Genomic DNA, 25,642 nt, shown 5'->3' on the forward strand with positions numbered 1-25,642 from the left:
AATAATTAGAAATACAGTGAAAATCTGTAAATCAGTGAAGAATTCACATTTCACCGGTGGGCTATTCATTTTTCCTTCAACTGTAGCCCAAATGTTCTAGCTTATGTGTTATTTAACATTTAAATTATTGCAAAAGCTGTATGTTAGTAAACATAAGGCAGAAGACCTTCAGTCAAAATATCATTGTATCATCTGTTTGGTCACAATAAGTCTAAAATAATAATAAAAATGACATACTATTACAGAATTACACCCTTTACAGTCGGAGTTATTTCCCAGTACTGGGTTGCATCTGGATGGGCATCCGCTGTGTAAAACATATGCTGGATAAGTTGGCGGTTCATTCCTCCGTGGCGATCCCTGACTAATAAAGTGACTAAGCTGAAAAGAAAACGAAAGAATGAATGACCAGCCTGATTTATTTCACATCTATTAAACACTAGATGTCGCTCTTTTCAAAAATTCCGTATAAACACAACAGAAATCTGTCCCTATTGACTTTCCGTAGCAGCTGTACGTGTTCTCTGACGAACGCTTTCTCAAAACTACAACACACATTCCAGTTTTACTTTATAAAGTTGTTTACAGTATAAATGCGCGCTCTTTCCTGACAAACATGAGTCTACTAATGTTTTGAGACTCAATTCTTAAGTCCCTGATAGCGGTTACTGATGGCATTGTTTGTTGTGCTGAGTGGTGTCTTTCTCACTGCTTTATTATTGATAACTGGGTTTATTTTAAGATTATTTGTGGTTTTGCGAAATGGACCTGAACATAAACCCGGACAGAAGGGATCTGTGTCAGTGCTGGTGGTGGCTGGATCAGGTAAGAAATAAATATTTGCGTATATATGCATTTTATATATTTCTTTGTGTTTTAAAGCTGAATAAAAATATCTGTCTGTCTGTCTGTCTGTCTGTCTGTCTGTCTGTCTGTTCTGTCTGCCTGCCTGTCTGTCTGTCTGTCTGTCTATTACTTCTATATATCTATACCTTCTATCTATCTATCTATCTATCTATCTATCTATCTATCTATCTATCTATCTATCTATCTATCTATCTATTACTTCTAATTATACTTATATATAATTCTTTCTATCCATCCATCCATCCATCCATCCATCTATCTATCTAACTATACCTTATATATATAATTCTATCTATCCATCCATCCATCCATCCATCACTTCTATATATATACTTATATATAATTCTATCTATCTATCTATCTATCTATCTATCTATCTATCTATCTATCTATCTATTACTTCTGTATATCTATACCTTATATATATATATAATTCTATCTATCTGTCTGTCTGTCTGTCTGTCTGTCTGTCTGTCTGTCTGTCTATCTATCTGTACTGTATATTCTTTATTTATTTACATTTTATATGCTTAAGAACATAAAACAATAAAATTAATGTTTATTATATTATTTTATTTGTAATTATTATTATGTAGTGTTTTTATAACAGTTTATTGCTATTATTGTGGCAATAAAGTCTAATTGCTTAATATTAGTTAACAGGGAATAAAAATGAAAAATACCTCCGCAACATTCAATAGTATTAATATTTTCAGCATTAAGTAGTAAATAATAAAAAATACAGTTTAATTTGTTTACATGGTGCATTCTGAACTAGCATAATTAAATGTTTGCAAATGTTTTCACAAAGATTAATAGACTTAATCCTGTTAAACAGTATATTATTATCACTCACTATTAGCTAATACATTATCTAATATGGATAAATTAACTTGTGTTATCATCATCACTATTATTGTTACAGACTTTAAATGTTTATTTTGTGTCTCATGCAGGAGGACACACCACAGAAATCGTCCGTCTGATGGGGAGTTTATCTCACTCTTATAACCCTCGACATTATGTGATCGCAGACACCGATAAAATGAGCGAAGAGAAGATCCGAACATTTGAAGCAGAGAGAGAAAAAAGCGATTCAACCTCTCAGGTGAAAAGAAATACTATAAAAATCGAATAGTTGGAGGGGTCTGGATGCAGACAGTTGCAAGTTGAGCTGCAAGCAATGATTTTATTGATCACACCTAACCCCACCCCTAACCACACCCCTCACAGTGATGTTACTAGCTCTATTGAGTGCATTGTCTGACTTTGCAAGTCTGAAATATGCAGTCTCATCTTGCAAATCCATGGCTACATCTAGATACTATTGGAGAGTTCACCCTAATAATATAATCATCCCAAACCCATAAATGATTGTCTGTGAAAAATAGACTTTCCTATTGTTGTCTCACTTTGACCAGCAGATGGCAGCAGATCCTGTAATTTTACATGCATTTTCATGTTTTTGAAATGATGAAAAAATAATGATAGATAGATAGATAGATAGATAGATAGATAGATAGATAGATAGATAGATAGATAGATAGATAGATAGATAGATAGATTGTATCATCTTTTATGTATAATATTATTTAATTAAACGTAAAAACTAAACAATATAAAGTGTTTGATGGTTGCATATGATAGGTGGATAAATGGATACAATAGATGGATGGAAGGATGGATACATTTGATAGATAAAGGAATAGAATAGTTAGATGAATACAATAGATGGATATTTAAAATGGATGGATCGATGAATGAATATAATAGATAGATGGATGGATAGAATAGATGAATGGATGAAAATGATAGATGGATAATTTATAAATATGTAGATGGATTGATGAATAAAATATAGATGATAGAATAGATGGATACAATGGATAGGTGGATGAATGAATAGGATGGATGGATGGGTAGTATAGATGGATGGATAGATAGATAGATAGATAGATAGATAGATAGATAGATAGATAGATAGATAGATAGATAGATAGATAGATAGATAGATAGATAGATAGATTGTATCATCTTTTATGTATAATATTATTTAATTAAACGTAAAAACTAAACAATATAAAGTGTTTGATGGTTGCATATGATAGGTGGATAAATGGATACAATAGATGGATGGAAGGATGGATACATTTGATAGATAAATGGATAGAATAGTTTGATGAATACATTAGATGAATATTTAAAATGGATGGATCGATGAATGAATACAATAGATAGATGGATGGACAGAATAGATGAATGGATGAAAATGATAGATGGATAATTTATAAATATGATACATAAATAAATATGTAGATGGATTGATAAATACAATATAGATGGATACAATAGATGGATACAATGGATAGGTGGATGAATGAATAGGATGGATGGATGGGTAGTATAGATGGATGGATGCATACGATAGATAGATAGATAGATAGATAGATAGATAGATAGATAGATAGATAGATAGATAGATGAATACTATATAGATGGATGGATGGATAAATAGTTAGATGAATACAATAGATGGATAGATACAATGGATAGATGGATGAATTAGGGAATATGATAGATGGATGGATGGATGGATGGATGGATGGATACGATATAGATGAATACAATAGATGGATGGATGAATATAATAGATAAATAGATGGATGGATCGATGAATACGATATAGATAGATACAATGTATGTATAGTATAGTTAGATGAATACAATAGACATATGGATACAACAGATGCATGAATGAATGAACATGATAGATAGATAGATAGATAGATAGATAGATAGATAGATAGACGGATGGATGGATGGATGGATGGATGAATACGCTATAGATAATACAATAGATAGATAGAGGGATGGATGAATGAATATGACAGATAGATAGATAGATAGATAGATAGATAGATAGATAGATAGATAGATAGATAGATAGATAGATGGATAGATAGGATGGATACAGTTGATGGATATTGATTTAATCATTCTATCATTCAATCATGTGCTGTTGTGTTTATTCGGTCACTTAATAATTGCTTTTTCTTTTCCTTTTTTAAAAAAAATCTGATCTCAGTTCAGTCTTCAGCGGATTCCTCGCAGTCGTGAAGTGCGTCAGTCCTGGAGTTCCTCTGTTCTGAGTTCACTGAACGCTCTGCTCTCCTCCGTACCACTGGTCTTCAGGCTTCGACCGGATGTGGTGGGTTTTCTCCTCTCATTCATCGTCCATCACGTCCTCATCAAATATTCATTTCCTCTTTTCCTCCTGTCTGTGCCATGCCCTCCAGAAATAGCACATTCATAACATATTCATAAGATCATGCCTATGGGCTGCCCTGCTCTATTTTGAGTAGGATGATTGCATTTTTATCCTAATGCAGGTATACAGACTGTAAAAACTGCTCCACACAATTCATTCATAAATCGATTAAGTTAACAAGTTTAAGTGGACTGGACATAAAACGATTAAGTTGTGCCCCCAAACAAATCTCAAGAATTGTATTGTTTCAGCTCATTTTAAAGAGCCCCAATTATACATTAAAAGGGGTCATATTTTGGGGGTCTCAAACAACAGGCTAATATGCATGCAAGGTCAAAAATACTTTCATTGTCTTATAATATGCATTTATTTTTACCTAATTATCCCAGCAACATCCTTATGATTTGTTCAGCGATTCATTTGTTCCCAAATCCCTCCTTAGCACAATGCTAATCTGCTGATTGAACAGATGACGGTCTGTTGCGATTGGTCGACAGAGTTCAGCGCGAGACAGAAAGAAATGCCCACCACGACTTATCAACAATATTGAAGTAGTCAGAGTGCAGAGTGTATGTGTGAGCACACCTGCCAACACCACCGTTTTTTTTTTTCCAGGAGTCTCCTGTATTTCCTTCCTTTAACAAACGGCTGACAAATTCCCCGTTGTAAGCGTGTAGATAACACTTATTTCCCCTCACACATCCAATATTATCCAGGTTAGCACAACGTCTTCACGACATGATTCATCCGGCGTCTGCTACAGTGTTCTTCTGCTTCTTCTTTGCTACTGCGTTTGTGGGTAGGGCCGGGGGTTTAAATTTTCCCGGGTTTGCGCGTGCAACAAATGGGCTTATGTTCCGTATCCACATCACGCCGGCACGGCTAAAGACTCGTTATTAAGACGATTCATTTGAAACACGATGAATTGACTCTTTTGTAGATGAATCAATAGTTTTAAACACATCACACTTTCAGATTTAAGCCTTAGCTGGATATTTCACTTCACTTAGAGCTGTGTTACGCATTACATGGAAGGTCATTTTCAAAAACCCATAATAGGGGCTCTATAAAGGGTCACGAAACACCAAAACACATTTTTGAGCTGTTGACAGTCATATATGTGAAAATTGGTTGTTTTTGTGTTATTTCGAGCAAATTCGTTCTTCTGGTTTGAAACGAATTTTTGAAGCTGCGTCACGCCGATGAGATCCTTGCGTGTATTCCAGCGTGGAGACTGGTTGTCTGTACCTGGGAGTACATCGTGACGTGAGTGTGCAGCATTAATTCATGAGAAAGACTTGGCTCAAACCAATCAGCGTGCTCTATTGTGTATGCGGTGCAACTTCATTAATATGCATGATAGCTTCGAAGACTGTTTTTACTAGTTACAGTGTTCAGACGGCAGAGAGACGCCAATGTGTTAAAGAAAATCTTTCCGTTAAACAAAAATTGGGGGAAATAATATATATATATCTATATCTATATATATATATCTATATATATATATATCTATATATATATATATATATATATATATATATATATATATATATATATATATATATATATATATATATATATATATATATATATATATATATATGGGGGGCTAATAATTTAGGAGAGCTAATAATTCTGACTTCACTGTATATATATATTTTAAAGTAATAAAAATAAAAAAAGACACTCCCGGACATTTTTGTGACTGCCTTATAAAGTGTAAATGTTTTAAAGATTGTTAATAATAGAACAAGCTCATCTTGATATGCCAGCTTATTTAGAACGAGTATTATAAATATACCATATTGTTTCTTATTCTTTAAAGTGTTTTCTGAAGAAAATCTCTGTAACAGTGTGTCCTTCAGATTAACTTCGTTGTGTCTTTTACCCAGTCCATAGCCTTGAGAATTTAAACATCCTGTGCTTTGTTTTGGAAAACATCGCTTTTTATAAATATCTCCACACTTTATTGTTTATAAGGTCAGATCATGTTATCTGCAAAATATTGTTCAGATTTCTATAAAGGCTTTAGGCAGAGAAATCCAGAAACGAAATATTTATAAGCTATTATTTCAGCATTCTGTGTTTGTGGATGTGAAAATCTTTCGAATGGATTGTAATATGGTCAAAATGTTTACTACAATCTTATTATTGTTAACTGAAAACATCACTTGTTATGCTGGAAATATGAATGATTCATCAATAGATGTTATGTTATGCTAAGGAAGCCAGTTTTTATGTATCTTTCATGATTCTGAATTGAAGAAATAGTTCACCCAAAAATAAAAATTCTGTTTTGATTGATTTTCTTTCTTTAAGGTGGAAATTGTGACACTTTTTTTTGCGAGATTTAATGAGAGACACCTGTGTATATTGTAAATAAGACTTGAATCACACCTAAGCCTTGTGTATTGTTCACATTTACTACCCTACCCTGATCAACAGAAAATAAAGGACAAATTGTACCTCTTCCCAATAGAGAAAAGCACCAACAATAAAGAACGCATTTAATACAGGGCAAGTTGGACAATGAAATTGAAACGCTGGCCAATTTAATATTGGAGGTTTCATGGCTAAATTTGACATTCCACCAGTAAGAGCAGAGTGTGAAGGTTTAGTTAGCACAGTTGTGTTTAAAATATTGCAATGCACATAACATTATGGTGACAGATCAGAGTTCAAAAGAGGACAAATTGTTGGTGTGTGTCTTGCTGGCGTATCTGTGACCAAGACAGCAAGTATTTGTGATGTATCAAGAGCCACGGTATCCAGCGTAATGTCAGCATACCATCAAGAAGGATGAACCACATCCAACAGGATTAACTGTGGATGCAAGTGGAAGCCGTCTGAAAGGGATGTCCAGGTGCTAACCCTCAGATATATCCAGATGTCTCCAAAAAACATAAAACCACAGCTGCCCAACTCACTGCAGAATTAAATGTGCACCAAAACTCTCCTTTTTCCACCAAAACTGTTTGTTGGGAGCTCCACAGGGTCAATTTGCATGGCCAGGCTGCTATAGCCAGGCCTTTAGTCACTCGTGCCAATGCCAAACATTGGTTTTATCAGTGAAACTCTTGGACTGTGCACAATGTGAAACATGCTTTGTTCTCTGATGACTTCATTTTTTTCCGCATCCGAGAGAGTTACGGTGTGGAGAAGCCCCAAAGAAGCGTACCAGCCAGACTGTTGCATGTCCTGAGAGAAGCATGACGGTGGATCAGTAATGGTTTGGGCTGCAATATCATGGCATTCCCTATTTCCAATACTATAGTGCTAGATGAGCACATCACTGCTAAGGACTACCGAATCTTTCTGGAGGACCATGTGCACCCAATAGTTGAAATATTGTATCCTAAAGGCGGTGCCATGTATCAGGATGATGATGTATAGGATGATAATGCATCAATACACACAGCAAGACTGGTGACAGAGTGGTCTGATGAACATGAAAGTGAAGTTAAACATCTCTCATGGCCTGCACAGTCACCAGATTTAAATATTATTGAGCCACTTTGAGGTTTTGAAGGAGCGACTCAGGAAACATTTTCCTCCACCAGCATCACATAGTGACCTGGACACTATCTTGCAGGAGGAATGGCTCAAAATCACTCTGGCCACTGTGCAGGACTTGTATCTGTCTGTATTGGCCGCAAAACCAGGCCTTTCAGTTTTACTGTCCAACCCCTGTATGGTGTCAAGACTTCGCAATCAAAAAATGTCATAATAATGTCATTATATTTCAGTTCATTCTTAAACCTTCGAACCACTTGAGTGTGATATAAATGTTGGACTTGTCCATTTTTTGGGTGAACCATCTCTTTAAATACTCACCATGACCTCATTAACACAAAAGCAGCAGCAGTAGTTGTTGTGCATGTCACACAGCAGCACTGGGAAAGTTTAAGCAGGTGATAAAGACATTTTTCCCTTCAGCAGGTGATAAGACTATCACATTCCTTCTGGAAGACTATCTGCTGCATAAGCAAACACTAATCCTGCTGTTTCTCTGCTTGTCTTCAGTGCTGGGAAAACACTCTAAGACAGATAAAGAACACAAAAAAGAGAGGGAGGGGGTGATTTAGGGAAAGAGAGAGGGACGGGCGGCATTAAAGCCCTTTTTCAGGAATAATTCAGAATCCAGGGCCCCTTTTTCTCTCCCCCTCCTCCTGTGGTTGTGTAATGAAGGGTTGTGAGGGGTCTTGTTGTTGTCGGGATGTGGCGAAGTCTGACTGGCTCCTCCATGACTTTTTTATACCTCCCTGTTGGGGGCGGAGTCAAGCAGCATCAGGTTTCTGTGTTGCCGTGGTGACTGGCTGGGAGGAGGCGGGGTGTGACTTGGCAGCAAAGCTCAAAGGTCAGAATAAAGCGGTCTGTTTTCTCATTGGCGACCACATTTGCATGCTGTTAATCTCTAATTAGAGCCCTGCGTTTTCACTGCTGACGTCATTTCCCAGTTTCACGGATTTTTTTTTTGAATGGGGAAAAATGTTTGCAGATTTCTTGGAACGTAATTAACAGACGTGGCTTTCTTGGATGTGTTATCGTGATAAAATGTTTGAAGTTTACACACACACACACACACACACACACACACACACACACACACACACACACACACACACACACACAGTAAGAAATTTGTTGTTTTGTTGTAAAATAAACATTATTAATATTGACAATATTCAGAAATAATATGGCATGTACTTTTACTTTGTCTGATTATATTTATATATTTTATATTAATATATTTAATCATATTTTTCGTGATAATATATTAAGGTCTTGTATTCTGACATTCATTGCGGTGCTATTTTTTTTATTTAAATATAAATGATTAATATTTCGAATTAGCTTTTGGATTGTCTTTTTTCTTTTTAATGGTAATGTCAAACCAGTGTTTATTATATTTAGTTTCACATAGTGTGTGTGTGTGTGTGTATATATATATATATATATATATATATATATATATATATATATATATATATATATATATATATATATATATATATATATATATACACATATTTGACTTTATTTCCTCTTATTTATTTAAATAACAGTGTTCAGTTTTGTTATCAATAGCAACGCTGATTCATTCACCTGAATTAGCACATTTATCATAATTGTCACATAACATGCAGTTTTGTCTTGCTGGAGGACACCGTAGATTATTATAATTAACTTAAACTAAATAAATATAAAAACTTAAAAATACACACCTGAAAACATTTCAAATATAAAACATGCTAAACTAATGTAATTTACTCATTAAAAATTACATTAATAACTCAATTTTAAAGCTAATTTATTTAGGCATACTCGTTTTATAATTAAACATTTTTTATATTCGTACAAATCTAAGACTCAGAAATTATCTTAATCGATTTGTGTCAGGACACCATGAAGGAATTGCTGGGAACCCAGCATTTTTTTAAAGTGAGGTTATTACAATATACTATCACCAACCACTTTATTAGGTACACCTGTCCAACTGCTCTTTAATGCAAATATCTAATCAGCCAATCACATGACAGAAACTGTCTGAATCTCTGAACGCACAACACGTCAAACCTTGAGGCGGATGGGCTACAGCAGCAGAAGACCACACTGGGTGCCACTCCTGTCAGCTAAGAACAGGAAACTGAAGCTACAATTCGCACAGGCTCACCAAACTTGGAAAATAGCAGATTGGAAAAACGTTGCCTGGTCTGATGAGTCTCGATTTCTACTGCGACATGAGGTGTCATTTGGCGTCAACAACATGAAAGCATGGTGTGGTGGTGTAATGGTGTGGGGAATATTTTCTTGGCACACTTTGGGCCCATTTGTACCAACTGAGCATCATGTCAACACCACAGCCTACCTGAGTATTGTTTTTGACCATCTCCATCCCTTTATGACAAGTGTACCCATCTTCTAATAGCTACTTCCAGTAGGATGAAGCGCCATGTCATAAAGCGCCAATCATCTCAGACTGGGTTCTTGAACGTGACAATGAGTTCACGGTACTCAAATGGCCTCCACAGTCACCAGAGCTCAATTCAGTAGAGTACCTTTGGGATGTGGTGGAACAGGAGATTCGCATCATGGATGTGCAGCCGACAAATCTGCAGCAACTGCGTGATGCTATCATGACAATATGGACCAAAATCTCTGAGGAATATTTCCAGTACCTTGTTGAATCTATGCCATGAAGGATTAAGGCAGTTCTGGAGGCAAAAGGGGGTCCAACCCGGTACTAATAAGGTGTACCTAATAAAGTGGTCGGTGAGTGTAAATACACTGAAAAAAATGCTTCATTAGATTTACTAAATATTTTAAGGTAACTGGTTGCAATTAATTTATATGGGCTGAATTTAAACAAACAAATAAAATGTATTAATGTTCAACTTAATTTCTTTAAGTTTAAACTCAGCCTGTATAAATTATTTGCAACCTCTTACCTTAAAAAAAGTAAATCCAATGAACCATTTTTTCAGTGTACCAGGTGGCCTGTGATCCACCATTGCGCTTTGACAGCAGGATTTCCTTCTTAGTCCAGCAGACGTTGTCTAAGATCTTCTTCAGGGGGTCCGGCACCCCTATTGTTGTCCTGTTCAGCATGACTCAAATATCAGCTGTTTGTTTTAGCCAAACTTGAGCATGTCAGCGAGGGGCCGGGGCCGTTCGCATACCACAGCCCAATCGGGGGAAATGGGGGGTCAGGTCTGAAATCCGGAGGTGAAGAGGGGGTGGATTCAGTCCTTTTTTAGCCATAAAAGGAAAGAAGTGCGTCATGGGTCCTCATGAGCTCCAGATGTGTCAGCACAAGCCAAACGTCTCGGCCTGAATCCACATGCTGAGAGGAACAGTTAATAGTGAACGCTGCTGCTGTCAATACGTCAGTCTAGACTGAAGAGTGCATTCGTGTCGCTTTACTGTTCAGCTTCTGTTTGCTAACGGTCGGTTTAGCATGTGGTAAAAGTCGTGAAATCTGATTTTATGTGGGTAAATATATTGTAGGTAATAAGAAGTTAGTTTTTATTTGAATAGTGTTTAAGACTGATATATTCAGAACTCCACACACACACTTCTAAATATCTATACTTTGCTTCTATATATCTATTTTACTTCTATAAATCTATACTTTGCTTCTATATATTTATACTTCACTGCTAAATATCTGTACTTTTATACATCTGTACTTCACTACTATATATCTGTTCTTTGCTTCTATATGTCTATACTTGGCTTCTATATATTTATACTTCACTGCTATACATCTATACTTCTATACATCTATACTTCTACTATATATCTGTACTTTATTTCTATATATTTGTACTTTGCTTCTATTTATTTGTACTTTGCTTCTATATATCTTCTTTGCTTCTAAATATCTATACTTTGCTCCTATATGTCTATACTTCATTTCTACAGTATATATCTATACTTCTATACATCTATACTTCTACTATATATCTGTACTCTGATTCTATTTATCTATACTTTGCATCTATATATCTATACTTCACTACTATATATGTGTAGTTTGCTTCTATATATTTGTATTTCACTTCTATATATCTATACTTCCATTTATCTATAATTTGCTTCTATATATCTATACTTCACTTCTATATATCTATACTCTACTTCTATATATCTATACTTTGCATCTATATATCTATACTTCACTACTATATATCTGTACTTTGCTCTTATATGTCTGTATTTCGCTTCTATATATCTATACTTCTATTTATCTATACTTTGCTTCTATATATCTATACTTCCCTGCTTTATACCTGTATTTTACTTCTATATATCTATACCTTGCTTCTATATATCTATAATGTGCTACTATATATTTGTACTTCTGTATATCTGTACTTTGCGCCTGTATATCTATACTTTGCTTCTATATATCTATACTTTACTTTTATAAATCTATACTTCACTGCTTTATATCTATACTTTGCTTTTATATATCTATACTTCATTTATATATCTATACTTCGTTTTTATGTTTATACTTTGCTTCTGTATATTTATTTTTATCTTCACTCCTATATATCTATACTTTGCTACTATATATCTGTGCTTCTATATATCTATACTTTGTTTCTATATATCTAAACTTCTCTTATATATCTATACTTTTTTACTATATATCTGTGCTTCTATATATCTATACTTCGCTTCTATATATATATCTATACTTTTTCTATATGTATATATATATAAATATATACAGTTTACTTTGCTTCTATATATCTGTACTTTTATATATCTATACTTTGCGTCTATATATCTATACTTTGCTACTATGTAAATGTACTTTACTTCTATATATCTATACTTTGTTTCTTATATATCTATACTTTGTTTCTATATGTCTAAACTTCGCTTATATATCTATACTTTGCTACTATATATTTATACTTTGCTTCTATATATCTTTTTATCTTTACTCCTATACATCTATACTTTGCTACTATATATCTGTGCTTCTATTTATCTATACTTCCCTTTTATATATCTATACTTCGTTTCTATATATCTGTACTTCACTTCTATATATCTATATGTTTTCTATATATATAGTTTACTTTGCTTATATACAGTATAACTGTACTTTGCTTCTATATATCTATACTTTGATACTATATATTTGTACTTCTATAAATCTGTACTTCTATAAATCTATATTTTACTTCTATATATCTATACTTTGCTTCTACATATCAATCCGAATTTTTTTTTTTAAGTTTATCAAGTTTGCACTAATTATTTTTAGCTATTTAAAGTTTAACTTAATGTTTTTAGTCAGTTTGGTTAATGTAAGTTGAGATGACTAGAAAACTTAAGTTGATTCAACTGTAAATTTAAGGCAGCAATGCTTTTTTTTTAACAGTGCACACACATACATATTTGTTGTGATGATTTATGAGGACTCTCCATTGACGTAATGTATTTTATACTGTAAAAACTGCTTATTGTATCATTGTCCACTACAGCAAACCTCACAGGTAACCTATAACAAATTGAAAAGACCTTAAGTCTGATTTTTAACAGTTTTGAATTATGAAGACACAGAACATGTTCTCATAAACCACCTTATAAAATAGAAGGTTATACAATAAGGATAATGCAATATGTATCCTGACATACAGATCATCTTTTGTGCTCTATCCATTAATAATTCCCATCAACAACACATATTATAACATTAAATAAATCAAATATAAAACATGCACTTCCCAACAATTTCCTAAAAAGGCTATAAGAAAATGTATGGAGAGCTGGGGAGCGAATATGAGGAGCAGTGAGGAGTCGCTCTGGAATGTGAGGGGACGTCTATTGCACGACGTTCAGACCCCCGTTATTTGTTATTACAAACCAAACAAGCCCTCTCCTCCACACACACACACACACAGTCTGAAGAAAGCAGATTCTTGACATTGTTTCTCTATTCTCTCTCTCATTTTGGGTTTGCGTCACAGTTTGACTCCTTTCTGAAAGTTAAATCCATTTTTGCTGAGTTTTCGTGCACAGTAGTGTGTTTTATCAAGCTAACATTAAACATGAAGTATTAAAGTATCAAATAGTATGTACTGAAAAAATATACACTGTAATAAATGCTGGGTTTAATACAATCCATTCATGCCCTCCCAATGAAAATTCATTAAGTTAACTTAATAGTTTTTACAATTTTAAGCTGATAGATTTTTTGCTGCTTGCTGCCTTAAATTTTTCAGTTAACTCAATCAAATTAACTTTTCTAGTCATCTCAACTTGCAGCAATCAAACTGACTAAAATATTAAGTTAAACTTTGTATAACTTGCAAATCATGTAGTTGAAAACTAATTAATGTATTAAAATAAGTTAAAGCAACATAAACATTTTGTTGTCTTGACTTTTTCTGTCATTGTATTGTTTTTTTTTTTTTAATACAGTTTACAGTTTAACACTCTCCGCTTGTTAAGTCGTGATGTATGAAATACTGTTTCCGGGTCCAAGCCACTACTTATTTGAATTGAGAAAAAAATTCGTTTATGACCACTTTTTAGTCATATAACCCATTATAGTGAATTTTATATAAAATCATGGTGTACATTAGTGGTGGGTGATATGAAAAAATTATCATATAACAATTTTTTTTCTGAGGGATTCACGATTTTCACGATTCTTTTTCAAGTTGGTTTATAAGATTATTTTGGTAATATTACAAAGGTAAAATACAACTAAACTAATGTCCCCATATAAAAATATGCTCCTACCATGTATGTTTAAGAATATTTTAATCAGGGCTCTGAACCGGTTCAAGGAACGGAAATGAAAACAAAAGACATTTTGCAGGTACAGACACAAAAAAAAAAATGAAAACAAGATCAATTTTAATCGTTCTGAACAGAAACGTTTACAGTTAACCGGTTAATATTGTTGTTTTATCGTTCTCTTTATGAAATGAATTTGGGAGACAAAAGCATTCATTTAAATCCTGTGTACAAATGCGATGGTAATGCATACGAAGTCAAATGCCCGCAAAGCAGACGTCATAAAAGAGAGTCGTTTCTGATGCGACAAGCTTGTCTTAAAGGTTACCAGGAACCTGGTTCTTTCATGTACAAAGGTATGTTTCGGTTTAAGTTATTGCTATTAAAACTTGTATTTATATTTATACTTGTATTAATAATGGGCCAGTATAAGATTCTGACGGTATGATAACCTTGGATAAAAGTCTCACGGTTTTACGGTATCACGGTATTGTGATTACTGATAATATGTCTTTTTGCATGTCTGGGTAAAAAACTACAACTTTTTTCCCTTTTGAACACAATATATTTTATTTTGTGAAAGATTTAAAATATTTTGGAGCAGTAAACATGTCAGGCCAAAAAAATTCAAATGAATTATTGACTTCTGCTGTCTTCATTAGTTTCAAAAACCCTGATTTCTTTACAATTTAAAACGACATCTTTGAACATCTTTTCTGCTGGAGATACTGTTGTCCTAAAAAACAAAAATGTAAATAAAAAAAATCATACCCATACCTTAGAAACGGTATTATAGAAAATGTTGGCAGTTTTAAAACCTTGACTTTTCCAAACTGCAGTATACCTTGAAAACAGTTATCGTCCCATGCCTAGATGCGAAATGCATTTAAAATCTTTTAATGCACAAAGCCATTGATAATTCTGCTTATTCTGAAAGATTGTGTGTGTGCATGTAATGATAAGGGTATATCTAATAGCTCATAGTAACATGTGTTAGCTACCTCTTCACAAATATTAGTATTGCCACAGTGGGTAATCTCCATCGGCTCCCTGATAATAATGTCCTTGAGATTTCACAGAAGAATGAAGCCTCCGGCAACTGTCTCTGACTACATTTTCATGGACATCAGCAATTTAATTATTTGACTTAATCAGAATAAGACAATTTATGAGTTGTTTTTTGAACATCCTTTCATGTTCCTGTTTTACATGTATACTACATAGTAGTACGTCATTTCGTCAGCATTCAGCACTAGTTTCTTCCGTTTTAGAGCAGCATATTTATTTCAAACAGTAATCAAAACTGACCTATACATTATATGACATTACACACCTTCCAGCCAATCAGAATCAAGAATTTCAACAGATCATGGCATATATACAATCACCGGTCACTTTATTAGGTACACCTGTCCAACTGCTCGTTAAACGCAAATTTCTAATCAAGTTTTCAAGTAATCAGCCAATCACATAGCAGCAACTCAATGCATTTAGGCAAGTAGACATGAGCTGCGTCTCGAATGGCACACTATGCACTTAAACACTCGACAGCATAGTATATGTATGTAGTGTCGTCCCAAATGGAGCACAAATTTTTTTTTACTAAGCGGAAATTTAAACTGTTTTCCTGATGACGTTTGACGGTTGCCAAATCAGTGAAATAAATTACCAAACTATCAAAGAATACCTGCATATTAACCTGAGTATAACCACATTCACCATCAGGAGGCGCTATAACCACTCTCGTAGGTGAATTTCGCTTTCACCATCCAAAATAAATAGTTATACAACATGTGCGCCTGATAGCTACGCCCCTTCCGCAACGTGAGCAAAGCTGTGGTCATTGAGTGCGTGAAGTGTCCATCATTCCACATTTATTTAAAGTGCACTTATTATTTTTAGAGTTTTCAGTGTGAACACACTACTTAGACTATTTATACTCCAAAATGGCGTAGAATAGTGCATAAGTATGCGATTTGGGACACAGCTATAGTCAAGATGATCTGCTGCAGTTCAAACCGAGCATCAGATTGGGGAAGAAAGGTGATTCAAGTGACTTTCAACATGGTTGTTGGTGCCAGACGGGCTGGTCTGAGTATTTCAGAAACTGCTGATGTACTGGGATTTTCACTCACAATCATCTCTAGGGTTTACAGAGAATGGGCAGAAAAAGAAAAAATATTCAGTGAGGGGCAGTTCTAGTTCAAAAGTCTTGTAATAAAACCCCAGTAACCCTCCAGGGTTTTTCCAATGAGTATTTCAATGAGTGCCCTATAAAGGGTGAAATGAACCCGTCTGTCATTTATAACCATTACACCTGCAGTCTAGTTTGGTCTGACTCATCTGAAGCCTGAGGAGGGAAGTAACAAAGCCTGAAAACAGCCTAATCTCACCTGGAGCTGCTGCTCTGTCTGAAGGTTGTAGCGTGATGATCGAAATGATCACCTGGATGAGATCATCAGTCGTGACTTGTCTGTTTTCCTCACCTGTGACTTGAACATGACTCACAGTGATGTCGTCACAGGAACGATGACTTCATATTAGGGCCTGGGATTTATTGCAGTGATTTAGGATCAGTTTATAATCCTCACACCAGCTTCAGCAGTTAAACACATGCTGGTCATCAGCTGATAGTGATGGATTTTCAGTTTAATCACATGAGTCTGAGCTGAGGGCTGTGCTTGTGTGCAGATTCAGAATGGTGGTTCTGCTTGGGGAGTTCACTGCTGGAGTCATTTCACAGACTCACAGCACTGCTGGAGTCTTTTTTTATACACATTTTCAATTTTTATTCACTTATTTAAAAAATTAGGGGTTATGCAAGAAGTAGTTTTTTATATAAGCTATACACTCTAATAAATCCTCGGTTGTTTCAAACCAGATTTTTAATTTGAGTAAAATATTTACAAATCTAACCAAAATTTAAATAAAAATGTATTCAGTAAAATACATGTACAGTTGAAGTCAGAATTATTCCCCTCCTGTGAATTTTTTTCTTCGTTTTTAATTATTTTCCAAAAGCTGTTTAACAGAGCAAAGAAATTTTCACAGTATGTCTGATAATATTTTTTCTTCTGGAGAAAGTCTTACTGTTTTATTTCAGCTAAAATAAAAGCCGTTTTAATTTTTTTAAAAACCATTTTAAGGTCAAAATTATTAGCCCCTTTAAAAAATATTTTTTCCATAGTCTACAGAACAAACCATCATTATACAATAACTTGCCTAATTACCCAAACCTGCCTAGTTAACCCAATTAACCCAGATAAGTCTTTAAATGAAACTTCAAGCTGAATACTAGCATCTTGAAAATAGCGGACCAACATGTGCAGTATGATATATACAGTATGATATATACAGTATGTATGATATACAGTGCAGTATGATATATATATACTGTACATACATACATACATATAGCACGAGCAGGCTAACACAGAAGGCAGCAAGATTGCTAATGAGTGCATGCTTTAATAAAGTGATATTTTGAGTTCAAAAGCGATGGTCTACTGTTTAACATGACAGCGGGGAAGGCAGCATGCTGTCTGCCACGTCATTTGGGATGCCCCATGTTGAGCGTTGTTGCACTGAAAAAATTATATTTTGGACGTATTCTCTTTTATCTTTTTATATGTTAGTCTGAATCGAATCGTTCGGTTTGTAATGCGTACCGAACCGATATATATATATATGTATATATGTATGTGTGTGTATATATGTATGTATATATGTATGTATATACAAAATCAGCTTTCTACGAATTAAATGATTTGATTTGTGCACTTTTGTATTTGTAATCTTAGTGTACTGTATATTGACAGTGATTTACATACAAGAGCACAAATAGCACATATAGGTGAAATAGTTTTTAGTTACAGTGCAATATTAATGCACATATTACTTTGTGGTCCCATTTTACAGTAGACAACATTTGAAGTGGATCGAAACCTTTTATCAAAGTTGTCCTGAAACTATTTAACAACATCCATTCTTGTCATGTTTTTGATCCTCTTCAAATGTTGACCACTGTATATTTGGTGGCCTTAACTACTATGTACTACTTAAGTACTTACTGTCTTTATAATGTATTGCAGAACACTTCTGCTGCTCTTGAGGTGGGATACGGGTAGGGTTAGGGACAGGTTTGGTGGTTAAGGTGTAAGGGATGGTCAACGGTGTAATTAAAGATGTAATTACAGAAATTAATTACAGGTGTAATTACATGCAGGTGTTTAATTATTCATAAGTACAATGTAAAAACTTGTTTTTATACAATTAGTACATTGCGACCAATGATTAATCTCATACATTGCTATGCGCTGAAAAAATAGATTCATTGGGTTTACTACATTTTTTTACTACAAGGTAAGTGGTTGCAAACAATTTATATGGGCTGAATTTAAACAAACTAAATTTAGTAATGTTCAAATGAATTTGTTTGTTTAAATTCAGCCCTTATAAATTGTTTGCAACCACTTACCTTAAAAGAAATGATTAAATCCAATAAACCATTTTTTTAGTGTAAACTGGGACCCAGAAATGATTTATTTTGATACAATGTCTTCAAAAAAGACGTATCACATTTCAAGATCAGCTTTCGTCCTGTTATTGCATAGTTGAGAAAACCAGCATTCTTTCTTTTAATTCTTTCAATTCAGTCTCAGTGATTCACCAACCCAGACATGCAGTTTTTTCTTCTGACGCTTGATTTATGTCGTGTTGAAGTTTCACATAATGGCCATTTTAAATTTGCACGGCTCTGATGACAGACTCAAATAGCTTGGCCTGTGCCCACAGCAAACGCTCACCACTCTGTGTGTTCCCAGCTGAAGTCAGCATCTCTCTGTTGGCTGACACTGATCTCATTCCCTGAAGTGAACTCGCAGGTCTGTGTGAAATGTAAACATCGCCCACCTGCTGCTGCGTCACTGCTCATCCATTTATCTTCAGGTGCAGGATGGGAAATTGTTGCTGTATCCCATTTCACGTATGTATACTACGGTCTAATAGTAGGAGGATGTAGGAGACATACGTAATCTGACAATTTAACAGGAAGTGCGTTTTCAGATTAGAAGGGCAAATGATTTCTTTTTATTAATGACATGCACGGTTGAATTGTTTACCACAAAACTAGCAATGTGAACTAATGAAATGGTTAGGTTTGCTTTCATTTGTACTTTAATTTCTTATTTCTCAAATCATATTGGCGATGGAGTTATTATTAATCTCTCATTGGTGGTGTAACTGATGGGTCGCTGACAATGAAGATGAGGATCCTCGAGCAGTTTATTAAGGCAAGCTTATACAGGCAATGGTCAAAGACGGGCAAACAGTAGCGTACCAATAAACCAATATCATAGTCAAAAACAGGCGAGTGGTCGGTACAGGCGGCAAAGGATCAATAACGGAAAAACCAGGCAAGGATAAAACACGGAATGACTAGATAGGATTAACGCTTGGTGATGCTACAATAATAGTGAACAAAACATTAATAGCAAAGGCAATCCAAAAGAGCAATCCAAGTGACAGGCAAAGGTCAGGGCAGGCAGAAAACTATCACAATCCAAAAAACAATCCAAGAATTAAAAGCCAGAGAGAGCAAAACATAGGAACAAGGACATGAAACTGTGGTGCTTACATAGATAAATTCATGTAATCAGTCTTTGGTCAACTACCAGCTGTGTGTGTGTAATCATTGGCGATCTGGAAACAGGAGTGTGTGAGGTGTGTGATGGAATATGTAGTTCATAAAGTGACAGAATTGTAGTCGGGGTGAAGGTGCATGTTTACCAGCGATCTGCAAGCCTGAGTTGCTGGTGATCGTGCCTTTCATGCCAAGAGATAATATATGATTGAATAGTTCAAAACCAAACGTGTTTTATACAAGTTCACAATGTTTCTAATGAAATGTAATATAATAATACCATGAACATAATTTCCATCAGGTTAGATGTTAGTCAATCATCCATATCCTAATGCTCCAAAAAACTCACTATAAGACCCTCTACTCAACTATCGGGGCCTCAGAACCAAGAACATCTGCCATGTTTGAAGTTTTTTGACACTATTTTTTCCCTGTGTTTGTAGTTCTATTCAAATGAACAGCCAATAGTCAATGTGTTATGGGTAAAATTAGCTTAGTTACACTACCTGACAAAGGTCTTGTCGTCCAAGTTTTAGGAAAAACAAATAACTTGACTTCGAGTTGATCAATTTTACCAAAATAAAATACGATCATGCCTTGATTTTTAATTATTTAATTAGGACAGTAAGGTCTGACTTTGCCTAGACAAAAGTCTTGTCACTTAACAGTAATAATGTATAGTATAGAATATAAAGTCATGGTGCAGTGGAGAAAGAATTAATATTGTGTATGACTCCCATGAGCTTGGAGGACTGCATCCATACATCTGACTCAAATCACTTATTAATAAAGTCATCTGGAATGGCAAAGAAAGCGTTCTTGCAGGACTCCCACAGTTCATTAAGATTTTTTGAATTCATCTTCAATGCCTCCTCCTTCTTACCTCAGACATGCTTAATAATGTTCATATCTGGTGACTGGGCTGGCCAACCCTGGAGCACCTTGACCTTCTTTGCTTTCAGAAACTTTGATGTGAAGGCTGAAGTATGAGAAGGAGCGCTATCCTGCTGAAGAATTTGCCCTCTCCCTTGGTTTGTAATGTAATGGGCAGCACAAATGTTTTGATTCCTCAGGCTGTTGATGTTGCCATCCACTCTGCAGATCTCTTGCACGCCACCATACTGAATGTAACCCCAAACCATGATTTTTCCTTTACTAAACTTGACTTATTTCTGTGACAATCTTGGGTCTATGCGGGTTCCTATAGGTCTTCTGCAGTATTTGTGATGATTAAGATGCAGCTTAACACATGATTCATCAGATAAATCTACTTCTGCCACTTTTCCAAATGATCAACTATAAATCAAGTTATTATTTGTTGCTCTTACAACTGGGAATTGACAACAAGACTTTTGTCAGGTGGTGCACAGTGTGCTAAGATCTGCACTTCAAATTTCTATAGGAAATAGTAGACCATCTGTGTAAGTTTGGAATACTCATTTAAAGTGATCGTTCACCCAAAAATGAATGTTTCATCATTTACTCTCCCTCGTGTTGTTTGTTTCTTCTGTTGAACACAAAAGAAGATATTTAGAAAAATGCTCTTTGCTGGCAACAATCGACCTTCAAAGTAGGATTAAAAATACTTTGGAGGTCGCATAAACCCACATTTTTCAAAATATCCTCGTTTGTGTTCAACAGAAGAACGAAACTCAAATAGGTTTTCAACAAGTGAAGTGTGAGTAAACGATGGTTTTTGGTTGAATTGGGACACAGCAAGAGTGTTTTCGGCTGTTTGGAAACTGGAAATAAATGAAATCAGCCTCCAGTGGCTGTTGAAGCAGACAGAAGTGAATTGAGTGGAAACGTCCCTCACCTCTGCTGTGTCCTGGTATCAGTTTCGACTGCTCGCAGACACAGGCTGGATTTTTCCAGTGTTAATGTGTCTGAGCAGTCGGTGTAAGATGATTTCTCCAGACCCCGTGGCTCGTCTCCACAAAAGTCTGACCGCCTTCCTCTGCCGATTCTCCAGTTCTGAAGCACAAAGATCAGATTTCTCTGAGGATGCTCTACTTTATGCAGCCGTGGACAGTAACTAAGAGTTTTTACTCCACTACTGCACTTGAGTATTTTATTTTGGGAAAGTTTTAACTTCAATACATTCCGAAGCACATTATTAGGTAACACTTTATAATAACTACACACTATGAATCATTTATTAAGCATTAGCAAATAGTAAATTCATCATTTGGTTAGTAGTAACTCTACATTAATAGATGTTAGTAAGCATTTTATAACTACAGATACAAATGCTGTATTCTTGACTTAAAAGCACATGCATAATGTGCATTATGATTGTGTTTTCATACTTAATTTATTAATGAACAATTAATAATTATTAAAGTATTGCATTATTTACAAGCCATTTGTATTTAAGATTGTATTTTAGGATCATTCAGAATGATTAATAAACTATTCAAATCAGCATTTATATATTGTATCATTCAGGTGTATAGTAATGATTACCATGTATGTTAATAAATGCTTTACTAACTCAACTTCATCCAGTTTTGTGACCTAATCTAAAGCGAGGCCTATTTATGCTTTGTAAATCCCTTATAAATGACAATTAAAGGCTTATGAATAGAAATGAAGTCATTTATTTTCTTTTTTCCTGTTTAGAAAAGAACTGAGCCTTCAATTGTCATTTATAAAGGATTTTTAAAGCATAATTAGTCCTCACTTTAGATTTGGTCACAAAACTGGATGAAGTTGACTTTATAGAACAATTATTAACATGCAAATTAGCTATTAATATATGCCTGAATAATAAGATATGTAAATGTTAATTTGAATAGTTCATTAATCATTTACTTATGCATTCTGAATGATCTTAAAATTGCACCAACTTCTTTTAAATAACTGATCTGTAAATAATGCAATACTTAAGTAATGAAAAGTTAACCATTAACCAAGTATGAAAATACAATAATTAAGCAGATTATACTTGTGCTTAATAGTCATGAATATAGCATTTGTATCTGCAGTTATAAACTGTTTACTAGCATCTATTAATGTAGAGTTCATACTTAACAGAAAATTTATTCACTGTTCGCTAATGCTTAATAAATGATTCATAGTGTGTAGTTATAATGTGTTACCCAATATTGTACTCTTTACTCTTTAAAACATTTCATAAAAGTGGCAGAATAATTTGGGCCTGATTCGTGGACAAGCTGATTTTAGCCAGTTAAAATGTTAATCTGTTAATTAATTAATTGTATATTTGTTCTTGACATTATTATGTTTGAAAGAATTATATTCACTATTTTCTTTAAGTAACTGTCAATTTTGTCCAATTTAATACGTCCTTGTGGAATAAAAATATACCTAAATAGTTATTCTCTTTTTTTATATTTTATGTTTAATTAGGACATCTTAAATTATTTTATATGATGACGTTATTAATGGGTGATGTTAAAATACAATTTAATTTGTTGACATTAGTGAATTTGGTATTGCTTTTTATGATCTGGAATTAAAGGGATAGTTCAGTCAAAAAAAAAATTCTGTCATCATTTACCTACCAATGACTTGATCCAAATCAGCTTGAGTTTTTTTGTTGTTCTGTTGAACCCAAAAAAAGATATTTTGAAGAATGTTAGAAACCTGTAACCATTCACAGTAGGAAAAACAAATACTATGGAAGTTAATGGTCACAGGTTTTGAACATTCTTCAAATATCAATCAGCAGTGAGTAAATGACAGAATGAACTATCCCTTTAAAACAAAGCAGCAATATTATGTACAGTGGGTACGGAAAGTATTCAGATTAATGTTTCACTCTGTTACATTACAGCCATTTGCTAAAATCATTTAAGTTCATTTTTATTTTATTAATGTACACACAGCACCTCATATTGACAGAAAATACACAGAATTGTTAACATTTTTGCAGATTTCTTAAAAAAGAAAAACTGAAATATCACATGGTCCTAAGTATTCAGACCCTTTGCTGCGACACTCATATATTTATATCTCAGGTGCTGTCCATTTCTTCTGATCATCCTTGAGATGGTTCTATACTTTCATTTGAGTCCAGCTGTGTTTGATTATAATGATTGGACTTGATTAGGAAAGCCACACACACCTGTCTATATTTCCCACTGTAAAGCTGCAGTCTCACTGCATTTTTCGGCCCATAGACTGATTTCACGCGGCAGCCATTTTAAAAGTGAAATGGAGGCTGCGGTGGGAAGAAACCCAGAAGTATCGCCTGGAGTCACATAGGAACGTTGTGTACCTGGCTGTATATCTTATCAGTGAAGAGAAAGTGACACTAATTAAAATGACGCTCGCTGTTTTAAATATTTTTTCCCGCCTCTTTTCGCAACGCCGTACAACAGAATTTCACACACACAAACTCAAACCTGCACTAAACCCGCACTAAATCTGCATTAAACAAATGCTGTTCATCATTATTTGATGATGACTTAACATTTGTGATGTATCTGCTTTTAATTATCATTTTTTTGTGTGTGTGTTTCAGGTGCTGTGCAACGGTCCCGGGACGTGTGTTCCCCTGTGTGCCGCTGGGCTGCTCCTAGGAATTCTGGGTCTTAAAAGAGTGTTGATTGTCTACGTGGAGAGCATCTGTCGTGTAGAAACACTTTCTCTGTCCGGGAAGATGCTTTACTACATTTCTGACTACTTCTTTGTGCAGTGGGCACAGCTCAAAGACAAATACCCAAGTGCCATCTACATGGGAAGACTGGTGTGAGGAATACACACAATATAAAGTGTCACAGCTTTTTACACTTGTATTGTCTTTTATTTTTCTAAGAATTATATAGAGTTGGAGTCAGAATTATGAGCCCTCTTGTATATATGTTTAACGGAAAAAGTTTTTCAACACATTTCTAAACATAATATTTTTAATAACTCATTTCTATTAACTGATTTCTTGAAATATATTTTAATGCATTTGAACAATAAACAGATTTATTAAACAGATACATTTATTAAAATAATATTTTAGTCACAGAACATCTTTAGAAATGGAAAGATAATACAATTAAATTAAAATTACAAACTACAACATTTCAACTAAATTTTATAAATTTTTTGTTTCTCTTAATTTTTGCATTTTTTTATATTAATATTTTCCCCCAACATAAACATTTGGGCTACTAATTTTGAACCAATATTGTAAGTTATTTTGTTAGTTTAGCTCTAGATTTGGGTTCACGACTGACTAAACTATGTTTATGCACAAATATGTTATTGTAAAGCATCCAATAGAAATATTAAATTAAATCAGATATTTGTGGGGGGTGTACTCATATATGCTGTACACAGTAAATATTTATTTTGCTTTATTAGGTTTATCTTAAGTCAGAGTCAGACAATAAAATATACAAAATATTGATACACACACACACACACACATATATATATATATATATATATATATATATATATATATATATATATATATATATATATATATATATATATATATATATATATACGAACTGATACAATTCACCAAACAAGAAATTATCAGGAAAACATAATTGCACACTAAATAAATATACATACATAAGATAACATAATAATAATAAAACAGAAGGAAAAAATAAATGAAATATAATAAATAG

General features: G+C 34.2%; 1 protein-coding gene across 1 annotated transcript; it reads left to right on the forward strand.

Annotated features, from left to right (window-relative positions):
- Positions 1-514: 514 nt before the first annotated feature.
- Positions 515-24,911, forward strand: alg14 (ALG14 UDP-N-acetylglucosaminyltransferase subunit). The gene is made up of 4 exons (XM_056450624.1): positions 515-825; positions 1,824-1,975; positions 3,953-4,075; positions 24,532-24,911. Exons 1-4 carry the CDS (start codon positions 672-674, stop codon positions 24,760-24,762), a joined length of 660 nt encoding a protein of 219 aa, XP_056306599.1. The 5' UTR covers positions 515-671; the 3' UTR covers positions 24,763-24,911.
- The last annotated feature ends 731 nt before the right edge of the window (positions 24,912-25,642 follow it).

This window comes from Danio aesculapii, chromosome 24 (assembly GCF_903798145.1).
Source record: "Danio aesculapii chromosome 24, fDanAes4.1, whole genome shotgun sequence".
NCBI classification, from domain to species: domain Eukaryota; kingdom Metazoa; phylum Chordata; class Actinopteri; order Cypriniformes; family Danionidae; genus Danio; species Danio aesculapii.

Coding starts and splice junctions, on each gene's coding strand:
- alg14 (XM_056450624.1), top strand. CDS start 672: ATGGCATTGTTTGTTGTGCTGAGTGGTGTCTTTCTCACTGCTTTATTA. Junction 826..1,823: donor GCTGGTGGTGGCTGGATCAG/GTAAGAAATAAA, acceptor TGTCTCATGCAG/GAGGACACACCACAGAAATC. Junction 4,076..24,531: donor TCAGGCTTCGACCGGATGTG/GTGGGTTTTCTC, acceptor TGTGTGTTTCAG/GTGCTGTGCAACGGTCCCGG.